Source organism: Sebastes umbrosus, chromosome 23 (genome assembly GCF_015220745.1).
Source record: "Sebastes umbrosus isolate fSebUmb1 chromosome 23, fSebUmb1.pri, whole genome shotgun sequence".
Lineage (NCBI taxonomy): Eukaryota > Metazoa > Chordata > Actinopteri > Perciformes > Sebastidae > Sebastes > Sebastes umbrosus.
Genome location: NC_051291.1, coordinates 4,738,980 through 4,762,600, shown reverse-complemented (window position 1 = coordinate 4,762,600; position 23,621 = coordinate 4,738,980). Strand labels below are relative to the sequence as shown.

Sequence of the window (23,621 nt, the reverse complement as noted above, 5' to 3'; positions counted from 1 at the left end):
AGTTTCAGTCTAGTAACCTGGTCAAAGCCTTCTGCCTTGTTTCAGACACACGATTGTAATCCTTGATATCCATGAGTACACTCTTTAGTATGATTAGACTTGTTTCACTGCTGCAAGCAAGAGAGGATGAAGCCATAATCAGAGGTTTCCTCTCATTTAGTGAACTGTGCTCAGGTAAAAGTACTGTTACTTTATAATAACAAGTACTCAAGAAATACAAGCATAAGTAAAAGTAAAAACAAAAAAAAAGTACAAATGAAAGGGTTTAAGTAAACTGCACTGAATACCCATAACCCAAAGCCTGGTTATATTAGAGTTCAAACAATTCATCATATTTCTATTAGTTGACAAACAAATTATTTTGATAAGTGATTAAATGGAATAGAAAATACTTTATATTCTTCTTTTTTTGCATGCAAAAGGTAGAAAATTGTCTTTGGTTTGCATGTGCAAAATCTGCTATTAAAAAGGGTAAATTAAAACACAACATAACCCATACCAAATAGAAGTTTATTCAAGTGTGCTATTAGTGTACTTCTTTGAAACTTAAAATAAGTTTTGGTTTCAGTTTACTTACTTATCTATACCTAACAAAAGTATACTTAAGTATAATTGGCTATTATAATAATAATAACAATAATAATAATTATAATAATTATAATAATAATTATAATAATTATAATAATAATAATGGTAAAATAAAGGAGGTTACCAACATTAACATCATGTCTTAAGAAGTACATAAAAGGTCTCCAGATATCATCAAAAATATGTTTTTTACCTTTAACAATATATGCTATTTTTTTCCATTGACATGTTTTTTAATTGAATTGTATTTTTATAAGATTGTTGTAGTTCCACACTTAGACCACTAGAAGGCAGTGGACACTCACAAGTTTTAATTCAATCATGTCAGACATGGCATTGTATGTGGTTTATTTTTTATTTTGTACGTGGTTTATTTTTTATTTTATATGTGGTTTATTTTTTATTTAGTACGTGGATTATTTATTTATTTTTTATTTTGTATGTGGTTTATGTTTTTATTTTATACGTGTTTTATTTTGAAGAGAAACCGGAAGTCTTCCTCCTCTACTTCCTGTTAGCCGGCAGCTTGTCAACCTTTAGAAGGAGCGCAGCAAACTTTTACCAACAACTTTAAAACTCATCTTTCTACTCTGGTTTTAGGTTTCTTCATGTAGCATAAATGCCGAAACCTTCGCCTAAAGCTCCGGGTTTCGTCTGCGTTCATTGGTGAGTCATAAAAACATCTTTTAATGGTTTTATTTAACATAAATTAACGCCTTTTCCTTCAGATTATTATGAACCGTTACATCCTCCACAGACTGACAGACTGTTAACTCTCTGCTTGCTCTTTAAGGTTGTATTTACTCCTCTCAGGGTTCATTTAAACAGCTCAAACAGACATAATAATGTTTATTAAATCATCAAACTGTCTCTATATGTGTGTTATAGTTTACATCCATGCTGCTGAGTCGAGTTTTTGCTTCCTGCTTTTATAAAACTTCCTCTGCTGGTGTAAAGAAGCAGAAGGGAAACTATCTAATCTAATCCTGTGACTTCAGACTGTTCCAGTCAGCTAGAAGAGTTTGTTTTAAATATATATTTTAATAAGGCTGACATCATCATGACACACTATTCCTGAGCTGTGTAAAGGAAATACACATTTTATTCCTCTAAAAATAGTTTTATTGGATTGTCACAGTTGTTTCAGACAATATATATATATATATATATATATATTTATTTATATATATATATATATATATATATATATATAATTGGGATAGTCTTAGTCAACAAATCACTTTTAAAAAAAAAAGGAAATACACTTATATAATATATATATATATATATATTTATATATATATATATATATATATATTTATATATATAAATATTTATATATATATATTTATATATATTTATATTTATATATATAAATATTTATTTATATATAATTGGGATAGTCTTAGTCAACAAATCACTTTTTTTTAGCTATAGATATTAGGCTAATGGTTATTAATTCATGCTTGCCAATAGTCAAACATTAAATCCACTGCCAACAGGCTACTATCATTAATCCTGTGACTTGGTGATATTTTAGTTAATTATAAGAGCAGAGAGTTTCTTTAATATATATACTTTAATAATAAGGCTGGCATCACTGCTATTTGTAGTACTATTCTTTTACACCTTTTATTCCTCTAAAATTAGTTTTATTGTATTTTCACAGTTGTTTGAGACCAAAAAAAATTAGACTTTTGGATAGTCTTTAGTCAACAAATCACTTTTTTTTTAAGCTATAGATATTAGGCTAATTGTTATTAATTAAAGGTCCCATATCGTGCTCATTTTCAGGTTCATACTTGTATTTGGGGTTTCTACTAGAACATGTTTACATGCTTTAATGTTCAAACAACACATTATTTCCCTCGTACTATCTGCCTGAATATACCTGTATTTACGCTCTCTCTGAAACGCTCCGTTTTAGTACATTTCAACGGAATTGCAATGGAATTCCAATGGAATTGTGTTGCTAGGCAACAGTTTGGGTCCATGTGTACTTCCGGTCAGATTATATTATTCACATACACTGCAACAGGAAATAAACTGGGACACATTTAGAATTACCCAAAATAGCCCATGAAATAAGGCATAATCCCACAACATTATTCATATTCAAAATTAATTATTGTTAGGTATTCTGAGACGGATATCAGATGTTTATGTGTAGAGTAGAGCGGCAGTGGCGCTGTCCCGAAGCTTTGAATACCTCCTCACCGAAGCTCCAAAGCCCAAAAAATTGTATTTCGGGACAGCCCTATTTAACAGTCATTGCCTTTACATCCAATTAGAGAAACTTTTGTAAATCAGTTGAAATGAATCAAGTTTATTGATGAAAGCCCATAAGGTCAGGGGTCATAGATCAGTGTCACAGAATAAGAATAAGTTCTATCTGTCCCCCCACCAGCTAGGCGATGGACGGGCAGCAGATCCAGGTGAGCGACGAAGAGCCCAAAGTCCTGCGTGAAGAGCCCCGGAGGAGGAGGAGAAAGAAAGCCATCACGTCGTCCTCCTGCGCCTCCATGGATCAGAGTACTGTTGAGTTCGTCCTGCCGACCTTGGCGCGGGGCGGAAACAGCCCCGACACGCTGCTGCTGGAGGTCGCCGGGAACTGGACGGTGGAGCAGGTCACTAAATTTACTGATCAACACTGTGAGATTATTCATCATGGATGTTAAAAAATGCTCCTCACAGTGGCTTACATACATTTCTTGTGTTGCAGGTGAAAGCTCAGGTGTGGCTGAAGGCGGTGACCTTAAACCTCTGTCCTGAATTCTATCAGCGGCTTTCCCCTGACCACTGCATCCTGCTCTACCAGAAGAAAGGCAACGTGTGTGAGATCTACGATAAGCACCAGGTGTTCCAGACGCTGGACTGCATCCGTTACTGGAGAGGTACCAGCCGGTGACAGAACAGTCAGAAACCGAGTCATTCTGTTGATGATGATGTCAAACACGTCTGTTGTTGTTGTTTTCAAAGCCCTGAAGAAAGACGTGGGGCGGATCCAGTTGGTTCCCCGTCCACAGCCCTCAGACGAGTCCCAGCAGTACCAGCGCTACCTCAACTACCTGATAGGCTACGACGTGACCGATGTGAGCAACGTGCACGACGACGAGCTGGAGTTCACCCGCAGGAAGCTGCTGACGCCGCGGCGCATCGAGCTGTCCGACCGTGACGCAAAACTCTACTCCATGGACCCCTGGGTGACCCGCAAGCCGCTGCCTGAGCACCTGCTCAGCAAGGTGGGTGTGTTTGTGAGTGGGTTGAGTTCAGTAGTTCCAAAACATATTCTTCGCCGTTACGCCCCTGTTTTTTTGCAACCAGAAGTGACATGAGAGGGTGGAGCTAAGTACAACCGATGAACTGAATACGACATTTTCAGACAACCAAAATGTTATAAACTTTCATGAACTGAAAACACGCTGTGAAAGGGTTAAAGTTCTAAGACGAAAACACGGACAGCGCTGTGGTAACGACCTGTCAATCACCAAGAAACCGCCACGCCATACTTGCCAACCCTCCCAATTTTCTCAGGAGACTCACGTTTCTCGTTTTCCTTCTCCAGGTTTCCACCCAGAGTCACAATTTATGATTTATGGCACCTTTTTTTTTCCTTTTCGTTATCGCAACCTGTTTCTGGCACAGCGTCTATAAGCCCTACTGTTTCTACACGGACAACAATAGAGCTACACCAAATGTCTTTTCCCGGCAGGGAGGAGAGCTGCTCGTGACACCGGGGCGCGGTTAAAGCTGTGCTCACCGCACATCACAGCATCACGGCAAAGCCGTTGTGCCATCTTACTGCTCTTCATTCCTCTCTCCTTCTCTCACTCACTGAGGGCCCTTTCAGATACAACGCAACAACAGAACCACTGCTGAAACCCGTCATTTCCAACGGCTTGCACCACAACGACATTTGGTGTAGCTCTATTGTCGGGTAGAAACAGTAGGGCTTGTACATGCACACTCAGACCAGTAGAAGCCTGGGTTTTCTCACATGGGAAGGTGATATATCAAGGAGTATAAGAGTTGACTCTTCTTCGAGGAAGAAGGGGATTTCCCACCAGATTATTGACACACTGTCTCTTTAAGACAAAGTGTTTCCAGTGAAATGTAACAGATTTTCCTCAGAATTAGCTAGCTTCATATCTCATCTCAGTTATCTGATAGCTGCTGTTGATTTAGATTTAGTTTGTTGAAACATGTCACTAAAGTATGCAGGTCTCATGAGGAAGTTGTCAGTAATCTGGTGGGAAAGTCCCTTCTTCCTTAAAGAAGATTCACATCTCACACCCCGGTCTTGATATATCACCTTTCTATGTGAGAAAAAAAACCAAGCTTTTCCTGGTCTGGTATTGATGTTGTTTACTTTGGCAGTTGCATCTGTCATTATGTTTCATGTGACTTCACTCAACTAACTCATTGGCATAAACAAATCTGACTTGTGTTACCAGTTTGTTTGGTGCTTTGTGTTTTTGCAGAGTAAAGTCTGCAAACGTTTTTTATATATATATACACTCACCGGCCACTTTATTAGGTACACCTTGCTAGTACCGGGTGTTCTTCTGCTGCTGTAGCCCATCTACTTCAAGGTTGGACGTGTTGTGCGTTCAGAGATGGTATTCTGCATACCTTGGTTGTAACGAGTGGTTATTTGAGTTACTGTTGCCTTTCTATCATCTCCAACCACTCTGCCCATTCTCCTCTGACATCAACAAGGCATTTCCGTCCACACAACTGCCGCTCACTGGATATTTTCTCTTTTTCGGACCATTCTCTGTAAACCCTAGAGATGGTTGTGCGTGAAAATCCCAGTAGATCAGCAGTTTTTTAAATACTCAGACCAGCCCGTCTGGCACCAACAACCATGCCACGTTCAAAGTCACTTAAATCCCCTTTCTTCCCCATTCTGATGCTCGGTTTGAACTTCAGCAAGTCATCTTCACCACGTCTAGATGCTTAAATGCATTGAGTTGCTGCCATGTGATTGGCTGATTAGCTATTTGTGTTAACAAGCAATTGAACAGGTGTGCCTATAAAGTGTCCGGTGAGTGTATATATACTGTATATATACGTTATATATTTGTTCCTCCTTTCAGGTCAGCAACACTCACATCCTGGCGGTGATCCACATCGGCACGGCCAGCCAGACCATCAAGGTCTCCATCGACGACACGCCAGCACAGGTAGACGAACAGAGCGATGGACGCCATTTATTTCTGTTCTCTACGTCACTGTACCACTTTCTGACTTCTGTTTTTCATCTTGTTTAGGTGTTGGTGAGCTTCTTCGCCAAAACGGCAAATAAGAGAGTTTTGCTGGGCATTCCCGACAACACGTGCGAGGGCGACTTTGTGCTCCGTGTGAGTGGAAGGTATGTCGGAGGCTAAAAAAACGCACCGTAATGTAATCAAGTTTGCATTGAAGTAAGAAAAGAGTAATTCACTGGATATTATGTTAGTTTGAAAACAGATAATCATAAATATGTCATGTTTGACTATTTATAAGTAAGCTTCTGACTGCGTGTTCACGCAGGGAGGAGTACCTGTACGGGGATAAACCGCTGCAGGACTTCAACTGGATCCGTCAGTGTCTGAAGAACGGGGAGGAAATCCACCTGGTCCTGGTGACGCCGCCGGACACAGACCTGGATCTGGTTCAGAAGGAGGACTGGGCACAAGTGGATGATTGCACCGGAGTCGCAGGTGTGTGTATTTGTGTATGAATTCCACTTCATTGAGATATAGCCGAGTTGGTACATGTAAACACAGGCGCACATTTGGTACTAATAATCATCCTCCTCACTTGTCTTCGTCAGGTACCCATGAGCAGCTGACCATCGATGAGAAGGACCATGAGCGGGTGTTCACCATCTCTATGTGGGACTGTAACAGAAAGTTCAGGGTGAAGGTGCTGGGCATTGACATCCCATCCCTCCCCAAGATCCCAGAGTTTATTGTCTTCATAGAAGCTAGCATCTTCCACGGCCAACAGCTTTTAGCTCAGGTAATCAAAACGTTCAAGAGGAACTATTATGCAAATTTTTCATGTTCATACTTTGTATTTTGGGTTTAACCCGGCCTTTACTCTCTCAGGAGAGGACGTCCTCTAAATCCTTCAATGAAGAAGTGCTGTGGAACTGCTGGTTGGAGTTTAACATTAAGATCAAGGACCTGCCTAAAGGGGCGCGACTCAACCTCCAGGTAAACATTTAATTCAAAAGGACAGGTGTGACAACAATCATTTATCATCCTCCTAGTTAAAAATTAGATTTTAAAAAATTGCCTTGCTTGCAGTATCGCAATATATCGTGATATATTGAATGGTAACCCCTTTATTATGATACGTATCGTATCGCCAGATTCTTGCCAATACACAGCTCTGCTATTTTTCCCACCCAGGTGGTCTGCGGGAAGCAGCCCGTGACGCCAAACACCAAGGGAGCCTCCACCTACCAGGATAATACAGCAGGAACCAACAGCCATGACGGTAAGTTCTACTAACATTTTGATTGGTATCATGCTGACAATCGTTAGAACTGGAACTGTCTGTCCATCTTTCAGCAAAGACCAAGAGCCGCCTCCTGTACTACGTCAACCTGCTGCTGATCGACCACCGCTCCCTGCTCCGCCAGGGCGAGTTCATCCTCCACATGTGGAAGATGCCGGAGAAGAGCGACGAGAGCAGCAGCAGCATCAACGCCGACAAGCTCACGTCGGCCACCAACCCGGACAAGGCCTCCGCCATGGCCATCGCCATCCTGCTGGACAAGTACTGCTACCCCGTGGTGCTGCCCAAGAGCCGCGCCGTGGCCCGGGACTTCGGGGCCGGCGGCGAGGAGGCCGAGGGAGGGGAGCGCGGCCAGAGGGAGATGCCCAACCACCTGAAGAAACAGTTTGCGGCCATCGTGGCCACCGACCCCTTGCACCCGCTCAGCCCTGAGGACAAAGAGCTGCTGTGGCACTTCAGACACGAGTGTATGCGCGACCCCAGGTACTTATTATATTTTATTCCAAAGAATATGTACTACAAAGTGTTATATCATTACTGGATATTTAATTTTGTCTGTTTTCAGGGCCTACCCAAAGCTCCTGGGTTCAGTCCGGTGGGGGAAACAGGAAGACGTTTTGGCAACGCACCGTCTGTTGGAGCGCAGCAGCGCGTGGGACAGCAGGTACCTTGACACTGCCACTACATGTATCTGTCCTCAGTAGCTTCAGTGTCCTCATCATTCAGTGTCGTCCCGTTGTTTCTCCTCAGTGGTCGGGATGTTGGTCTGGCCATGCAGCTGCTGGACTGCCACTACTCGGACGCTCAGGTTCGCTCAATGGCCGTCAGGAAGCTGGAGACTCTGGAGGACGACGACGTGCTCAGATACCTCCTGCAGCTCGTACAGGTGTGTCTCTTCTATTCTTCTTTTTTATGCTGATTCACATTTCGTGGAAAGAGGCAGCTCAGCAGATACTCGCTGCATGTTTCGTCCTCTGATGTGTGTTTCCATATTTGACTCTGCGGTCAGCTTTGCATGAGCAATATGAATTATGAGCCGAGGCCAACAAAGGGCCCCTTGATCTGATAGGAAAATGACTCTCACCTCTACAGTAAACTGCCGTCTCTGTATCACACGAGCTTCAGTGATATGTCGAGGCTTTCGTCTTCTTTCTAGAGAAAACACTCTGCTGCACTCTCTCCAATAGAGAGATAACTTGCTTTGCAAAGCTGTCTCAATGTCTCATTGAGGTTTGATTTAATTAGATATTAATTATAAGCTAACATTGAAGTCATTTAATCTGAAAACTAAGTGATGGATTAATTGATCATAAAAATAATTAGCAGTTGCATCCCACCCTAGTCTACAATATAAAAGTCTTTCATTCAAGACATTGAGTTACTGTAGGTGCCAAAATTTAAATTAATTTTCAGAATTTTAACCCTCCAAATGTTTGTTTACATAATGCTACTGTTGTATTTTATAAAAAAACAACCTAGGCTGTCAATCAGTTAATCACAAATTAATCGCACATTTTTAATCTGTTCAAAATGCACCTTAAAGGGAGATTTGTCAAGTATTTAATACTCATATCAACACGGGAGTGGACAAATATGCTGCTTTATGCAAATGTATGTATATATTTCTTATTTGAAATCAATTAACAACACAAAACAATGACAGATATTGTCCAGAAATCCTCACAGGTACTGCATTTAGCATAAAACAATATGCTCAAATCATAACATGGCAAACTGCAGCCCAACAGGCAACAACAGCTGTCAGTGTGTCAGTGTGCTGACTTAACTATGACTTGCCCCCAAACTGCATGTGATTATCATAAAGTGGGCATGTCTGTAAAGGGGAGACTCGTGGGTACCCATAGAACCCATTTACATTCACATATCTGGAGGTCAGAGGTCAAGGGACCCCTTTGAAAATGGCCATGCCAGTTTTTCCTCGCCAAAATTTTGCGTAAGTTTGGAGCGTTATTTAACCTCCTTCTCGTCAAGCTAGTATGACATGGTTGGTACCAATGGATTCCTTAGGCTTTCTAGTTTCATATTATACCAGTACCAGCCCGCTACAGCCTAAAACTAATTTGCGTTAACGCGTTATTATCGCGATAACTTTGACAGCCCTGATTGTTGTCTGTACACCACATGCTAGGGGGGATTTTTTTAAATTTTTTTCACAGTGGAATATGTCAATAATTAGAAACAACATTGTTGCATCAAACACTGCAGTTCTGCATAACACAGAAGTGATGCCCCCTAGTGGAAATCAGGAGAATAGCATGTTTTTGCCCCGTGGGGCAAACAGGAGAAAACGGCTCAATCTGTTGGAAAATAGTGAAAAACTACAATTTTTTGAAGCCAGGGTTCTAGATTGAAAAAACCTGATATAAAGAAAGCATGATTTTATGTTGTAATGGCAGTGGGATCAAACATTTTGGTTTTAATGGGGACATGTTTGTCCTTAAGGGTGTCTCTATTTTGGCTACACAGTTGATTATAGACTTATTGTAGGTTTAACAGGTTTATATAGTTTAACTGCACTGCTGTTGTCTTTACTCCTCTCACTACTATCTGTCTGTCTGCACCTCTGACCTGTCGAACCACTCTCTGTGCTTCCATCAGTCAACGTTTGGATAGCAGTCCTGTGTGTGAGCACAATGAGCTCTGTGTCTCCGTCGCACTTCCTTTACTGCCACCGTCCAGTTTTTCTGCCTCATCACACTCTCGTCACCTCTGAACTCAGTCTGTTAATGGTACCCTGTGGTGTGTTTTCCATTGTAAACTTGCTTTTGTAAGTTGTGTTTGTTCCCGAGGCCTTCCTTGAAACATTTTTCATGCACTGCCTACCTTTTATAAAACATTTACAAAAGCCTGTTTTTGTAAAATATCTTGAATGTGGCTTTGTGCAAATCAGCTTGAGGTCCTCTTCTTCTGTGCTTTTGGCACGCACATTGTGCTACAGCTCCAATAGTTAGTCAAAAACCTGACAGGGTGCCCTTTAAATCAGAATTCACAAAATGTCAAACCTTCACCTCTCATATGTCAACTTAAGAAACAAGAAAACCAGCTTATTTTTAGATTTCCTCCATGTGGTTTGGAGTGTATTCAGAGGGGTTTTGATGAAGTTTCACTTGACAACAGTAAGACAAGTCAATTTTATTTGTATAGCCCCATATCACAAATCGACACCCTCTGTCCTTTACAGTACAACCCTCTCATCAGATAAGGAGAAACTGCACCCCAAAAAAACAACGTAAACAACAGACGGTTAATGAGAGGCAGTAGCTTAGAGTTAATATTATTCTCATCGGCAGGACTACACTAGGCTTTAATTATACTTTGAGACTGAGACTGACCCACCAGCCAAATAAAAAAATAACTAGAATTGCACTCGGAGAGCGCAGACCTCCGCCAACGCGTGACTTTAAAAACAGATCACAGCTCATCAAAGGCCTCCCCAGAATCAGACTGTCTGATGTCCAAAGGGAGGATAAGAAAAGGCCCTTTGGCCTGCTAACATCTTTTTCACTCTAGAGACAGATAGGAGCCCTGTGTTCTGAGAGCAGAGAGTCCTGATTGGAGTAATAGTTTATTTTTCTTGTTCTTATGTGTGTCCTGCAGGCGGTCAAGTTTGAGCCGTACCATGACAGCGCCCTTGTCAGGTTCCTGCTGAAGAGAGCTCTGAGGGTAAGCACGACCAACATCTAAGTTTTTGCAGTGTACAGTGAGTGTGTGTGTGTGTGTGTGTGTGTGTGTGTGTGTGTGTGTGTGTGTGTATGTGTGTGTGTGTGTGTGTCTGCCCATTCATCTGTTTGTATGTGCGTGTTTTTGTCTTTCTCCCAATGATGAAAATGTTATATAATTATTCTGTCTATAGCATCAATATTGCATTTTTAACATTTACATGGACTGATGTCATCATACTCGTGCAGTATTACTGTCTCTGGTTTCCACCTGATGTTTTGCATTGGAAAGATACTTCACTATGATTGACATTTACAGTTGAATTCTTTTGTGTTTTGTTTTCTCTCCTCAGAGTAAGCGTATCGGTCACTTTCTCTTCTGGTTCCTGCGCAGCGAGATCGCCCAGTCCATGCACTACCAGCAGAGGTACGCTGTCCTGCTGGAGGCCTACGTCAGAGGCTGCGGTGAAGACATGCTGCTGGACTTCAGGAAACAGGTGAGACGAGAGAAGTCAGTTAGAGACAAGAAGTTAATTTGTATCGCACACAGCAAAATAGGTGCTTCACATAAAGGGTAAAAACTATCATAACACAGCATTAGAACAATTGACACAAAATAAAACCATGCAATTAAAAGCGCTAAAATAGGATAAATACAATCATAGACACAATATTTCAGGACCCAAGTTAAAAGTGAATAAAATAACTATAAAACTATAGTAATTATAAAAACCCTAGGGGTAAGACTGAGAGGAGAATGAGTCTGTTAATCAGCTTTTTCAGTAACTGACATGATGAAGTGATGCTCTCCAGGTGGAGATGACGGACGCTCTGCAGAAAGTCACCCGTGAGATGAAGGCCATGTCGGCCGACAAGTCCGATATTACCCCACAAGGTGAGGAAGAGACGATCCTGCAGCTCTGTAGCAAAGTACTGACACTAACCTGCAATACTCAGTTCCCATTGTATGCTCTGTAGCTTCTCTGGTAGTTCTGAAATAAAACACATCTGAAACTAGTGCAACTAAAGCCGTGTGTGTCGTGTGCTTGTCAGTGTTGTTTCAGTTGCGTCAGAAGCTGGAGATGCTGCAGTCGTCCGGTCTGCCGGAGAGTTTCAGAGTCCCTTACGATCCTGGACTAAGAGCTGGAGCCCTGCTGGTGAGAGACACACACACTCATACCCAGAAAACCAATAACAACCAGTATATAAAACTAGTTTTATATAGTGAAATAAACAGAACAGACATGTGAATGCCTGTGCCACTGAAGATAAATACCGCTTGTGAACGTTCAGATCGAGCAGTGTAAAGTGATGGCGTCTAAGAAGAAGCCGCTGTGGCTGCAGTTTAAAAGGGCCGACCCCACCACTCTGTCCAAAGACTCCATCGGCATCATCTTCAAAGACGGCGACGACCTCAGACAGGACATGCTCATCCTGCAGGTGAGCGGCAGCAGCGCAGTCTCTAGCACAGACATACAGTATTATTGCAGAAAAAAAGACTCTCTAGAAAGACTTCCTCTCGCGTCTCCTTCAGATTCTGCTGATTATGGAGTCGATCTGGGAGACGGAATCGCTGGATCTCTGTCTGTTACCGTACGGCTGCATCTCCACTGGGAACAGAATAGGTCAGATATGCAATCTAGAAACATATATTACAGTCGTTCTGTGAGATTTACCTCTCTCTCTGTCTGAATTGTGTATCACTGTAGGTATGATTGAGATTGTGAAGGACGCCACCACCATCGCTAACATCCAGCAGAGCGTTGTGGGAAGCACCGGAGCGTTTAAAGATGAAATCCTTCATCAGTGGCTCCGGGACAAGTGTGTCAGCGAGGACAAGGTACACAACCAGCTCTCATGAATCAATATAATATATAATATTATAATTAATAGGTTGATTATATCAGGATTCTTTGACCAGAATCAGAAAATTCTCCAATGCATCTAGTTACAAATAGAAGTGTAAGAAAATATTGATACACATTAGTATCGTGATATTATGTTGTGCGATACTGTATCAGTTCTCCGAAACACTGCATTGTTTTTGTTTGTTTTAAAGATAGAGTGAAAATACTGGCATCATATGAAACTACAAAACCTAAAGAATCCATCGGTACCAACCATGTCACACTAGCTTGTTGAGGAGGAGGTTAAATAACGCTCCAAATCTACACTAAATTTTGGCGAGGAAAAACTGGCATGGTGATTTTCACAGGGTTCCCTTGACCTCTGACTTCCAGATATGTGAATGAAAATGGGTTCTATGGGTACCCACAAGTCTCCCCTTTACAGACATGCCCACTTTATGATAATCACATGCAGTTTTGGAGGCAAAAAACATGCACACAGTGTAAATGTTTAATTTTTGCCTAATCTAAAATGGTATTTCTGGTGTGTTCTTTCTACTATGACAGTTTTCCTAAAATTCAGTTAAAAAAATCACAATATATTGCCTTGCTTACATTATCGCAATATATATCACAATATATTGAATTGTTCCCCCGCATCATGATACGTATTGCATCGCCAGATTCTTGCCAATACACAGCCCTAGTTACAAAACACTTTGCCTCCAACAGCTGCTCTGTTTATGAGACGTTAGAGGAAGTGGCGGTGTGACAGACAGGAAGGAAGCCACCCTCTGGGGTTTTCCTGTCATCACAACCCCCCCCAGACGCACACACACACACATACTACTTTTAGCAGAAGCACCTGCACCCTAATCTCTATAAACGGATATCTGTATATGAATGCATAATCTGTAGACAAGATTTTGGTATCGGAAGCGTTCTGGTTTCTGTTTTGTTATCCGAGCAGCATTGACCAATCACGTTAGAGCAGGCTTTGGTTGACTGGAGGTAAACAGTAAGCTGATATGTCAGATGGTTTGTTTACACAGAACCATCTGAGATAAGAAGCCGTCATTTGAAACTGTTTGTAAAAGGGCAGGCACTTTCAAAAAAATACTTGGCAGGTGATTGGATGAACCATCCGTCAATCAAACTGTTGCAGAAGCCACCATGAGTCAAACATCTACTGAAGGTTACAGCCCAGCTTTTACCATTAAAAAACGATGGCATGAAAAATGATAAAGAAAAGGTTTGTGTCTCTGTCTCTGTAGTTCCAGCAGGCTGTGGAGAGGTTCCTGTATTCCTGCGGTGGCTACTGTGTGGCTACCTACGTTCTGGGTATTGGGGATCGCCACAATGACAACATCATGATCACTGAATCTGGTAATGACGAATGATGAATCATTATTATTATTTATGTAGTTATTGGACTTACTTATCAACATTATTATTTATTTTTCTTTAATATAATATTATTATTTATTTGTCCTTATCATTATTATTATTTTAATTATTATTATTTATGTAGTTATTGGACTTACTTATCAACATTATTATTTATTTTTCCTTATTATTATTATTATTATTATTATTATTATAATAATAATAATAATAATAATAATAATAATAATGATGATGATAATGATAATAATTTATGTAGTTATTGAACTCATTTATCAACATTATTATTTATTTTCCATTATTGCAATATTATTATTATTATTTATTTGTCCTTATTATTATTAATAATAATAATAATAATAATATTATTAATACTACTACTACTAATAATAATTTATGTAGTTATTTATTTATTTATGTATTTATTTAATTCTCTCAGTCACTATTTTTAAAATCTATTTAAAGCTTGCGTTACGTAACATTGGAGAAACTAGCAAGAGTATGCTAGATTTTTTTTTTAATTATCCAGTTTTGCCAAACGTTTTTTTCCAATGAAAGTAGCTGGCAGCACTACAGTAGCTCCTTGTGGCCTCATATGTACTCTATGTATAAACTAAGCAGGGAGTTCAGGAGATGGTGAAAACTAACCCTCTCAGTGTTTCTGCAGGGAATCTCTTCCACATCGACTTTGGTCACATCCTGGGGAACTACAAGAGCTTCATGGGAATCAGTAAGGAGTGGGTTCCCTTCGTGCTCACACCGGACTTCCTCTACGTCATGGGAACGTCAGGAAAGAAGAGTAGCCCCCACTTCCAGAAGTTCCAGGTGCAGTAAATAGGATTGTTTTTATTCATGTGAATATACAAAACGTCGCGGGGGGAGTTCTGTTTATCCACATGCACAGATGCATTCACACATGCACAAAGATCCATCCGCCATTCTATAGACATTAGACAGGTCAGAATGATCGATCTATGTGAGATATATTTGCACATAACTTTATGAGAAAAAAAGTCGTAATATTACAAGAATAAAGTCATAACTTCACGAGAAAAAAACTTGTAATTTTACGAGAATAAAATCATAACTATATTCATTTCCATTTTACAAAAATCCACAGGGAGCCACTAAAGAGCCCCATGTGGCTCCGGAGCTGCAGATTGCTGACCCCTGGTTTAAGGGTTTAAGCTGAGCACAGCCACTGTTACCAAGAGTTGACCTCCAATATCTCCTGCATTTATTTGTCTGTATTAATATATACTGTATGTGTTATACATCCTTTCTCTCTGTCTCAGGACGTGTGTGTGAAGGCTTACCTCGCCCTTCGGCACCACACCAACCTGCTCATCATCCTCTTCTCCATGATGCTGATGACCGGTACGACTTCCTTCCTTATAAAACCCAAAGCTTTTTGTGTGCTTTTACAGCAGAACAAAACCAATTTTAAAGAAGACAGAACAATCAGATGTATTTCCTGAGTGATAAAACAATAGATAGATACTAATAGATGCTCATACTTTGTGTCTGAAAAGTGAAACTCTTATTTAATTTTTTTGTCCATTAACAGGCATGCCCCAGCTGACCAGCAAGGAAGACATCGAGTACATCCGCGAGGCGCTGACCGTCGGCCGCAGCGAGGACGAGGCGCAGCGCCACCTGCTGGACCAGATAGAGATCTGCAGGGAGAAAGGCTGGATGGTTCAGATCAACTGGTTTGTTCACCTGGTGCTGGGAATTAAGCAGGGTGTGGAGAAACGGTCCACTTAGGTCTCTGTATAAACTAGATTTCAAGTTTTTCCTTATAAGGTCAAAAGTTTTTTACTTGTGGTGTAAATATGTTTTACAAGATGGTTCCAACAGAAGACTGGAAAGCTATAAAGCTGATCGCACAGATTTAGAATTTTATCATTTCAAATATAAAGACGTTTTTATGAAGAATAATAAGAGATGGGATCTGACAAACCAATCAAAACCAATCATTTCAACTATGGAGAAAGGCTGGAACTTTAAAATCAAAGCTAAACAGGGTCTGCAAGAGTGACTGATTTTAAACCTGCATGTATGAAGACTTGGCACCGAGATGTGTTAATTAAATGTAATTGATTATATTCTATGGTGAGGAGACCTAGTGCAGAATATATACGCCACAGGAGTGACCAAGTCAAACATTCACAACAAACTCAATAACATTTATAGGAGTTTTTATTCCTCATTTGCCTAAATCAGGGGTCAGCAACCTTTACTATCAAAAGAGACATTTTAGGCAAAAAAGATGAATAAAAAATCTGTCTGGAGCCTCAAAACATTTGAGCATTGTGATGAAGGTAACACAGTTTATAGTCTAAGTATATAGTATATAAGTCTAATGCAGTGAGGGCCAAAGTGCAAATGTACTGCAGAGTATTAGGGCCACATTGAGGGGGAAAATATCTGAGATTTACAGAATAAAGTCAGAATATTACAAGAAAAAAAGTCGGAATATTACGAGAATAAAGTCATAACTTTATGAGAAAAAAGTCGTAATATTACGAGAATAAAGTCATAACTTAATGAGAAACAAAAGTCGTAATACTACAAGAATAAAGTCATAACTTTATCAGAAAAAAAGAAAATAACACAACTAAAATTACTACTTTATAATATTATGACTTTATTCTCATAATACTACGATTTTTTTTCTCGTAACATCTGACTTTATTCTTGAAATCTCAGATTTTTTTTTTTTCCTCAGTTATTCATTTCCATTTTAAAAAATCCACAGGGAGCCACTAGAGAGGGGATAAAGAGCAGACCCCTGGCCTAATCATCATTACTATGACAATCATTGCATAAGCCTTTACCTGCTCACAGTTTTACGTCTCATTTCAACACGTTTAACTGTTTCTCAGATGAAAAGATTCACCATCTGACAGTTAATGATAATGATTTTGGTTGAATAAGAAACCTTTTGAAAATGAAACTAGAGTAAGGATTTTGATCTTTTACAAAGTCAAACTACTTCCTGTTTCTAGTTGTCTCATTCAAAGCCCTTTTCCTGTTGAAGGAAACACACTTCCTTCACATTGTTTTCAATTTAAAACATAAAGTAGTACATGTCGCACTGTTTATTGGATTCACACTGAAGTAGTGCTGCACTGTCCCTCCTCTCCAGGAGGAGTTCAATGGGTCTGTTACAAAAACATTTGGTTTTTACTAAATAATATGCAAAGATTTATTGAATTAGTTGGATTCTCCTGGTCAGAGATGAACGACAATAATGTAATATTCAAGATGAGAGTTTAATTATTTATATTATTAACAATATTTTTATTTGCACTGATTGTTCGGGAAATTTAAATTCCAAAAATATGTCTTAAAGGTGCAGTGTGTAGGATCTGGAGCCATCTCTGTTTGGTTTGTCCGTTCTGGGCTACTGTAGAAGCATGGCGGAGTCCGTGAAGAGGAGCCGCTCCGTATGTAGATATGAATGTCAAAGCTAACGCGATAATAACGCGCTAACACAAAATTGTTTTAATGCAACTTGTGATTTTTAGGTTGTAGCGTGCTCAATCCGTTGGTACCAACCGTGTCATACTAGCTTGTCGGGAAGGAGGCTAAATAACGCTCCAAACTTGCACTAAATCATGGCTATTTTCAAAGAAGTCCCTTGACCTCTGACCTCTGTAGTACCTGTGAGGGTTTCTGGACATTGTTTGTCATTGTTTTGTGTTGTTAATTGATTTCCAATAATAAATATATACATACATTTGCATAAAGTAGCATATCTGCCCACTCCCATGTTGATAAGAGTATTAAATACTTGACAAATCTCCATTTAAAGGCACTGTATGTAAGTTTTTACACGTATAAACCTTTTGTGTGAATAGGTTGTAAAAATTAGACTTTCTGCGACTCTCTGGGTTTCCTCTATCAGCCTGCTTTTAATGCGAAGAATAGGGCACGTTTTTTTTCTGGAAAATTCAACACATGTGACGTCACACACGCTCGAGAGTTAATTATCGTTAATTTCAGCTCCGCTTACAGAGGTAACAGTGTGCAACCGTAGCTAACGTTCGGTTAGAAATGGAGTCCGCTAACACCAACAAATGATCAGCCCTCCACCACAACTCAGACTCCAACACAAACGTGTAAAAAACGTACATACAGTCCCTTTAAGGTTCATTTTGAACAGATAAAAAAATGTGCAATTCATTTACGATTGATCCCGATTAAATATTTTTATGCTACACTCTGTTCTTTTAAAAGTAAAATGTAATGATCTACTGTAAAAGGCTGTACATCCTAGTCTGTTGGTTACATTTAGCACGTGCTGGTCAGTGCTGTCGTCACTTCTGGAACATATAGAAGTGTTTTTTTGTGTCTACTACCTAATGATTTTGAATATTTCAATCATCAAGACACTGCAAAGTAAAATAATTCTGTTCACGATCACTGGATTTTAAAATCTCTAGGTCATATTTTATAAGTTAACTTTGACTGAAAGCAACAAGTTCATAATTCACACGTCTCTCTCAAGTTTTTGTTGAAATCAATTCTTACAAGCTAGAGACTGAGGCAGGTCAAGAGACGATGAGGTAAAACAAAACACACAGTTCTATTGACCATCACAGATATATTATATAGGAAGAAGATCAGATTTGTTGTTACATTTCATGAGCATAAATTACTTAAAACCTAAAATAAACATCATTTCTTTTTTTAAAGCTTGCATAAAAACCTGTTGGAAAGATCGAAACCTTTTTCAGAAATAACATTTTGTAATATTTTGTGACTGTAAAGCCTTTAAAAATTGTTGATTTTTGGAAATAAAATGTTATGTAATGGTATCAGAAAATTAAATTTAAAGTTAGTATTTTGCATTTTTATCTTTCATGTCATGCCTTGAAATACCAACTGTGATAATTGACTTTAACCACAAGATGGTGCAACACCACAAGCCTTTTCTCCAGAGAGAGTTACACGCTTCAACACCTCATCAAGCATTTCATCCTCTCCTCCTCCTTCTCCACCTTCTTCCCTAATTTTCCTCCCACAATCTCTTCCTTCCTGTCAGTTTCATGTCTTCATCGTGCTCCTCTTCCTCCCCCTTCCTCCTCTGAGTGGGTGTGAGTGTATCCTGCGTGGAGAATGAGTCTCTTTCAGTGTTGTGGCTATGTATGTTTTGATGTACAGGGTGTTGAGGGTCTAAATGGATTAAGACAGATAAGCCTTCATCATTCCCCTCCGCTTTAAGGCCTCTCTCTTTATATATCCTCTGCTATATGTAAAGCTCTTTAAATATGAATTCATCCAGGAAGGGATGGGAGTGAATAGAGCGAAATGTGATCCTCCCTTTGTTACCTGTTTTCTCTTAAAGCGTTTCTTATTGTTGCAGATGTATGGAGCCTCCTGAGTGCCAAGCGAACATAAAACACATTCAAGGAATCAGAAGAAGCTTCATTTTCAAACCAGCCTGGATGAAATTAGCTGGATTTTAATTTGCTTCCTAAAAAAAGAAAAAAGCATCAACAATTATATAAAGAATTAATTAAAAATGTGTTTAATTTAATAGAAAAACTGGGGGAACGGGGAAGATTTATTTCCAATTAAATTAATAGTATGCAAGGCCATCAATGCAAACTATAATCATAACCCGTCCCTTTCTGCTCTACAGACTCCAGACACCTAAAACAAAATGTAAAAAGTTGATGCACATCAACATAAGTACTGACCCTCCAGTAGGCCGAATCAAGTATTTTTAAATTCAGAATAATTACTATACATTATAGATAGATTCCTATAGATTCAAAGTCATTGTGCAGGAGAGATGTTTTTATTTGACGTTATTTTTTGAAGGTCAGTTTTTCTGTTTTACCCTGAAATCCACTGTAAAATCTGACAAAATAATCTTACTTTAAAAAAAAATCTAGGAAACTAGTAAACTGTAAATGTTGCTATTAAGTCTTAAAGCTGCAGTAGAAGAGATTGGAGCAAATATGATTAAAAAAAAAATATTTTTATAAAACGCTATATTGTGACAGTAGTTCATGAAAAAGGTAATCTGAAATAAATCATGTCCCTCTGTGTCCTCCGGTGCTCCTAACGGCATCTGCAAGATTTCACAGACCGGAGGAAAACAAGCAGTAAGAGCTGATCTGAGGTGCTGTCTATGAGAGCCGGCTGTCAATCACTCTGAACTCCGACCAAACGGTCAAACTAGGCAGCGCTGATCAAATATGAATCAATATTCTGTTACGTTAATGCCTATTTCTCTCCTCAAATGTTATCAGAATCATCTTGTAGTGCACGGTTTAGCTGTAAAATGAGAACGTTTGACATGCCGCAGCCATTGTAAAATCTCTTGAAGGAATGCCAAGTTCCAGTCACATGACCGGAGCACAGCCAATAGGAACGCTCTCAAAATGAAATGACCTGTGATTGGTCAAAGTCTCCCTTCAGAGGCTAGATTTTTTAAAGCCTGAAAACAGAGCCATGAGGAGGAGCAGAAGTCTCTCTCAGAACACTTGAATTACAATATGCTGAAAGGTTATTATGGGATTTTTGGCCAATGATGCCAAAAATATTCTGCCTACTGCAGCTTTAATCTGATCTAATCCATCGAAATTGGAAACATGACTGATATCATTATCTGTTGATACATAAAAAATGTAAATCAGGAATAATTGCTTCATTAATTTAAACTACATAAAGTTAGTACACTCTAAACAATGTCAATACATTTAACTCGTTAGATTTTGTACTAATGTTCAAATGTTTTATGGCATCACATTAAACATTTTTAATGTCGTCCCAATGGGTTTTATTTTTGTTAGCATGGAAAAGCCTCTAAAATAGCATTTATTATTATGAGATCCATTCGCCAAATGCAAATGTTGCTTGCTGACAAACCAACAGAGAACAAAGATATCCACTATAATATCTTGATGGAATAAATGACTCTTCTAACGGGTGATTATTGATTTGCAATCATTTTATTACAAAATCTGAAAATCCAGGTTTTTCCTCTTAGAAAGTTATGGATCCCTTTCAAGATCATTTTACGGGATGCACTTTTGAAATAGCGACCGACTGAATTGTTTCCCGTGCCCTGTAGCTTTTATGGAATAACACCGCCCTCAGCTCTGACAGGTGTGTGAGGTTTGGTGTGGGAGGAAACTGGAGCGTCGAGAATCGATTCGCTCTCTTTCTCTATTATCTCTGGTTCCTCTCCAGGAAGACATGAACCAGATCAGACGACGGGGGAAATCACTCTGCCAGTGTGTGTGTGCACTCATATGTACTCTGTGTGTGGAACTATTTGAGTTTTAGATCTTCAGGCTGAGGTTATCTCGCCTGTCCTCACTCCTCTAAGGGGTTATTATAGGGTCAGGACTCGGGTTGAGGTTAATTGGAGTGAGTTATTAAGTTATAGGTTCAGGTGATGTATAGAGCTGGAGAAGGCTTCAGAAGTACTGAAACCCTCCATGTATGTGTGGGATTTGTTCATACACTTTAATGTAAATGCTGATATACTGTTTGTACATATGATTATGACGTGTGGGTGTGTGTCTATTTATGGCGGCTGCCTTTTAAAGAATATAAATACATGTAGATTTAATGCCTTTGATTTCAGTGCGTCTTTGTGACCCGTGTAGCTGTTGGAGAACCATTCATGCATTTACGTCATCTTCCTTTTCAGTGTAGCATGTTTTCCTTCAATGTAATGCAAACTGCTAAATGTACTATAAAAGGCATATGAGCTATAGTTATATGTCCAAGTTAACCCGATAATTAATTTCTTTAACGCAACTTGCGATTTTGAGGTTGTAGCGGACTCACAGATACTACAATACTGGTATCATATGAAACTAGAAAAATCTAAGGAATCCATTGGTACCAACCATGTCATACTGGCTTTTAGCTAAGGAGCTAAATTGATAGGAGTGTTGAATACTTGACAAATCTCCCTTTAAGGTACATTTTGAACAGATACAAAATGTGCGATTAATTGCGATTAACTATGGAAAATCATTTGATTAATCACAATTAAATACTTTAATCGACCGACAGCCCTACTAGTTATCAAACCATTTCTAATATTATGATTAATTCTCGTAATAGTCAACTTTTTTTTCTCGTAAAGTTATGACTTTATTCTCGTAATATTACGACTTTTTTTCTCGTTAAGTTATGACTTTATTCTCGTAATATTACGACTTTTTTTCTCGTTAAGTTATGACTTTATTCTGAAAAACTCTGATTTTCTTTCCCTCATTGTGGCCCTAATACTCCGTAGTACATTTGCACTTTGGCCCTCACTGCATTAGACTTATATACTATATACTTAGACTATAAACTGTGTTACCTTCATCACAATAATCAAATGTTTTGCAGCTCCAGACAGATTTATTTTTTTTTTTGCCTAAAATGTCTCTTTTGATAGAAAAGGTTGCTGACCCCTGTTCTAGATCTACACTCTGAAACGTGTGTCCTCATTTGAGTTAACATTGAACTTGACTCCTGCATGTGAGCACTATCTGGGAAAGCTACATACCGTGATGGTCAACCACATGACCACAGAGCAGCCTCGTAGTCCGAACTTGACCTTTTAGCGGTTTCCTCGATTACAACACTTAGCCGTTAATATTACAGCCTTTTAATATTTAACACCCTGAACGTATCTGCACCCGCTGTAACCGGACACTGAAAGTGAAGGTGTGTCTGGGTATGCGCACGTGTGTGTGTGTGAGATCCGTGTGCCACATCAGATACCCTTACTGACAGAATAAGAGGGCACGTGAGTGTGTGTTGGTTTGTGTGTGTGTGTGTGTGTGTGTGTGTGCAACCTGACGCTGCCTCTCACACTCTATCTGTATTTAGCATCGGTTACCATCAGGTAGAACAATTAGTCGCTGAGGAGGTTGGCCAAGCAATTAGACTGGGAGGAAGTAGAATATGCAACACACGACCCTGCAGCAAATTCCATCATTTATTTCATTAATTGCTTTCCTTAAAGGGGTGATAAGAAACTAATATCATGGAGTACCAGTCAGATGGAGGGGAGCAGACATTTATTGATATGCAAATGTCACTTTAAAGGAACAGTGTGTAACATCTCGGGGGGATCTATTAGCAGAAATGTAATATAATATTCAGAACTATGTTTTAATTAGTGTATAATGCCCTGAAATCAATCACAAGGTAGCCCCGCCCTAAAGCATCCCCTGCTTTATGGTCTATCTGACTCTAAATGGGACCATAATTAACTAAATGAACATCATGCTGTATTGAAGAAGACTTGAAACTAGAGATTGAGACCATAAACTCATGTTTACAATGTTTAGCGAGGTAATAAATAAAGTGAGAAGTAGGCTCATTTTCTCATAGACTTCTATATAATCTGACTTCTTTTTGCAACCAGAGGAGTCGCCCCCTGCTGGCTATTAGAAAGAATGCAAGTTTAAGACACTTCTGCACTGAATTCACTTTTCAGACTGGAGGTTTCCTCGCTGGATGCAATAAACAATCCTGTTTGACGCTATTCCACTGATGTACAGGTGGTGATAATGAGCTAAGTAACGCAGTAATGAGCCAACAAAGACGGGGAAGAAGA

The 23,621-nt window shown here is 39.4% G+C and overlaps 1 protein-coding gene across 1 annotated transcript; it reads left to right on the top strand.

Annotated features, from left to right (window-relative positions):
- The first annotated feature begins 1,091 nt into the window (after positions 1–1,091).
- pik3cg (phosphatidylinositol-4,5-bisphosphate 3-kinase, catalytic subunit gamma) lies at positions 1,092–16,300 on the top strand. Its single transcript, XM_037761146.1, has 24 exons — positions 1,092–1,254; positions 2,996–3,215; positions 3,311–3,482; positions 3,568–3,830; positions 5,688–5,774; positions 5,862–5,962; positions 6,124–6,293; positions 6,407–6,594; positions 6,684–6,791; positions 6,990–7,077; positions 7,152–7,581; positions 7,664–7,762; positions 7,849–7,984; positions 10,717–10,782; positions 11,132–11,275; positions 11,592–11,673; positions 11,832–11,935; positions 12,072–12,218; positions 12,313–12,403; positions 12,488–12,618; positions 13,900–14,011; positions 14,697–14,854; positions 15,325–15,406; positions 15,597–16,300. The coding sequence occupies exons 2-24, from the start codon at positions 3,003–3,005 to the stop codon at positions 15,794–15,796; spliced, it is 3,372 nt and encodes a 1,123-aa protein (XP_037617074.1). The 5' UTR covers positions 1,092–1,254; positions 2,996–3,002; the 3' UTR covers positions 15,797–16,300.
- The last annotated feature ends 7,321 nt before the right edge of the window (positions 16,301–23,621 follow it).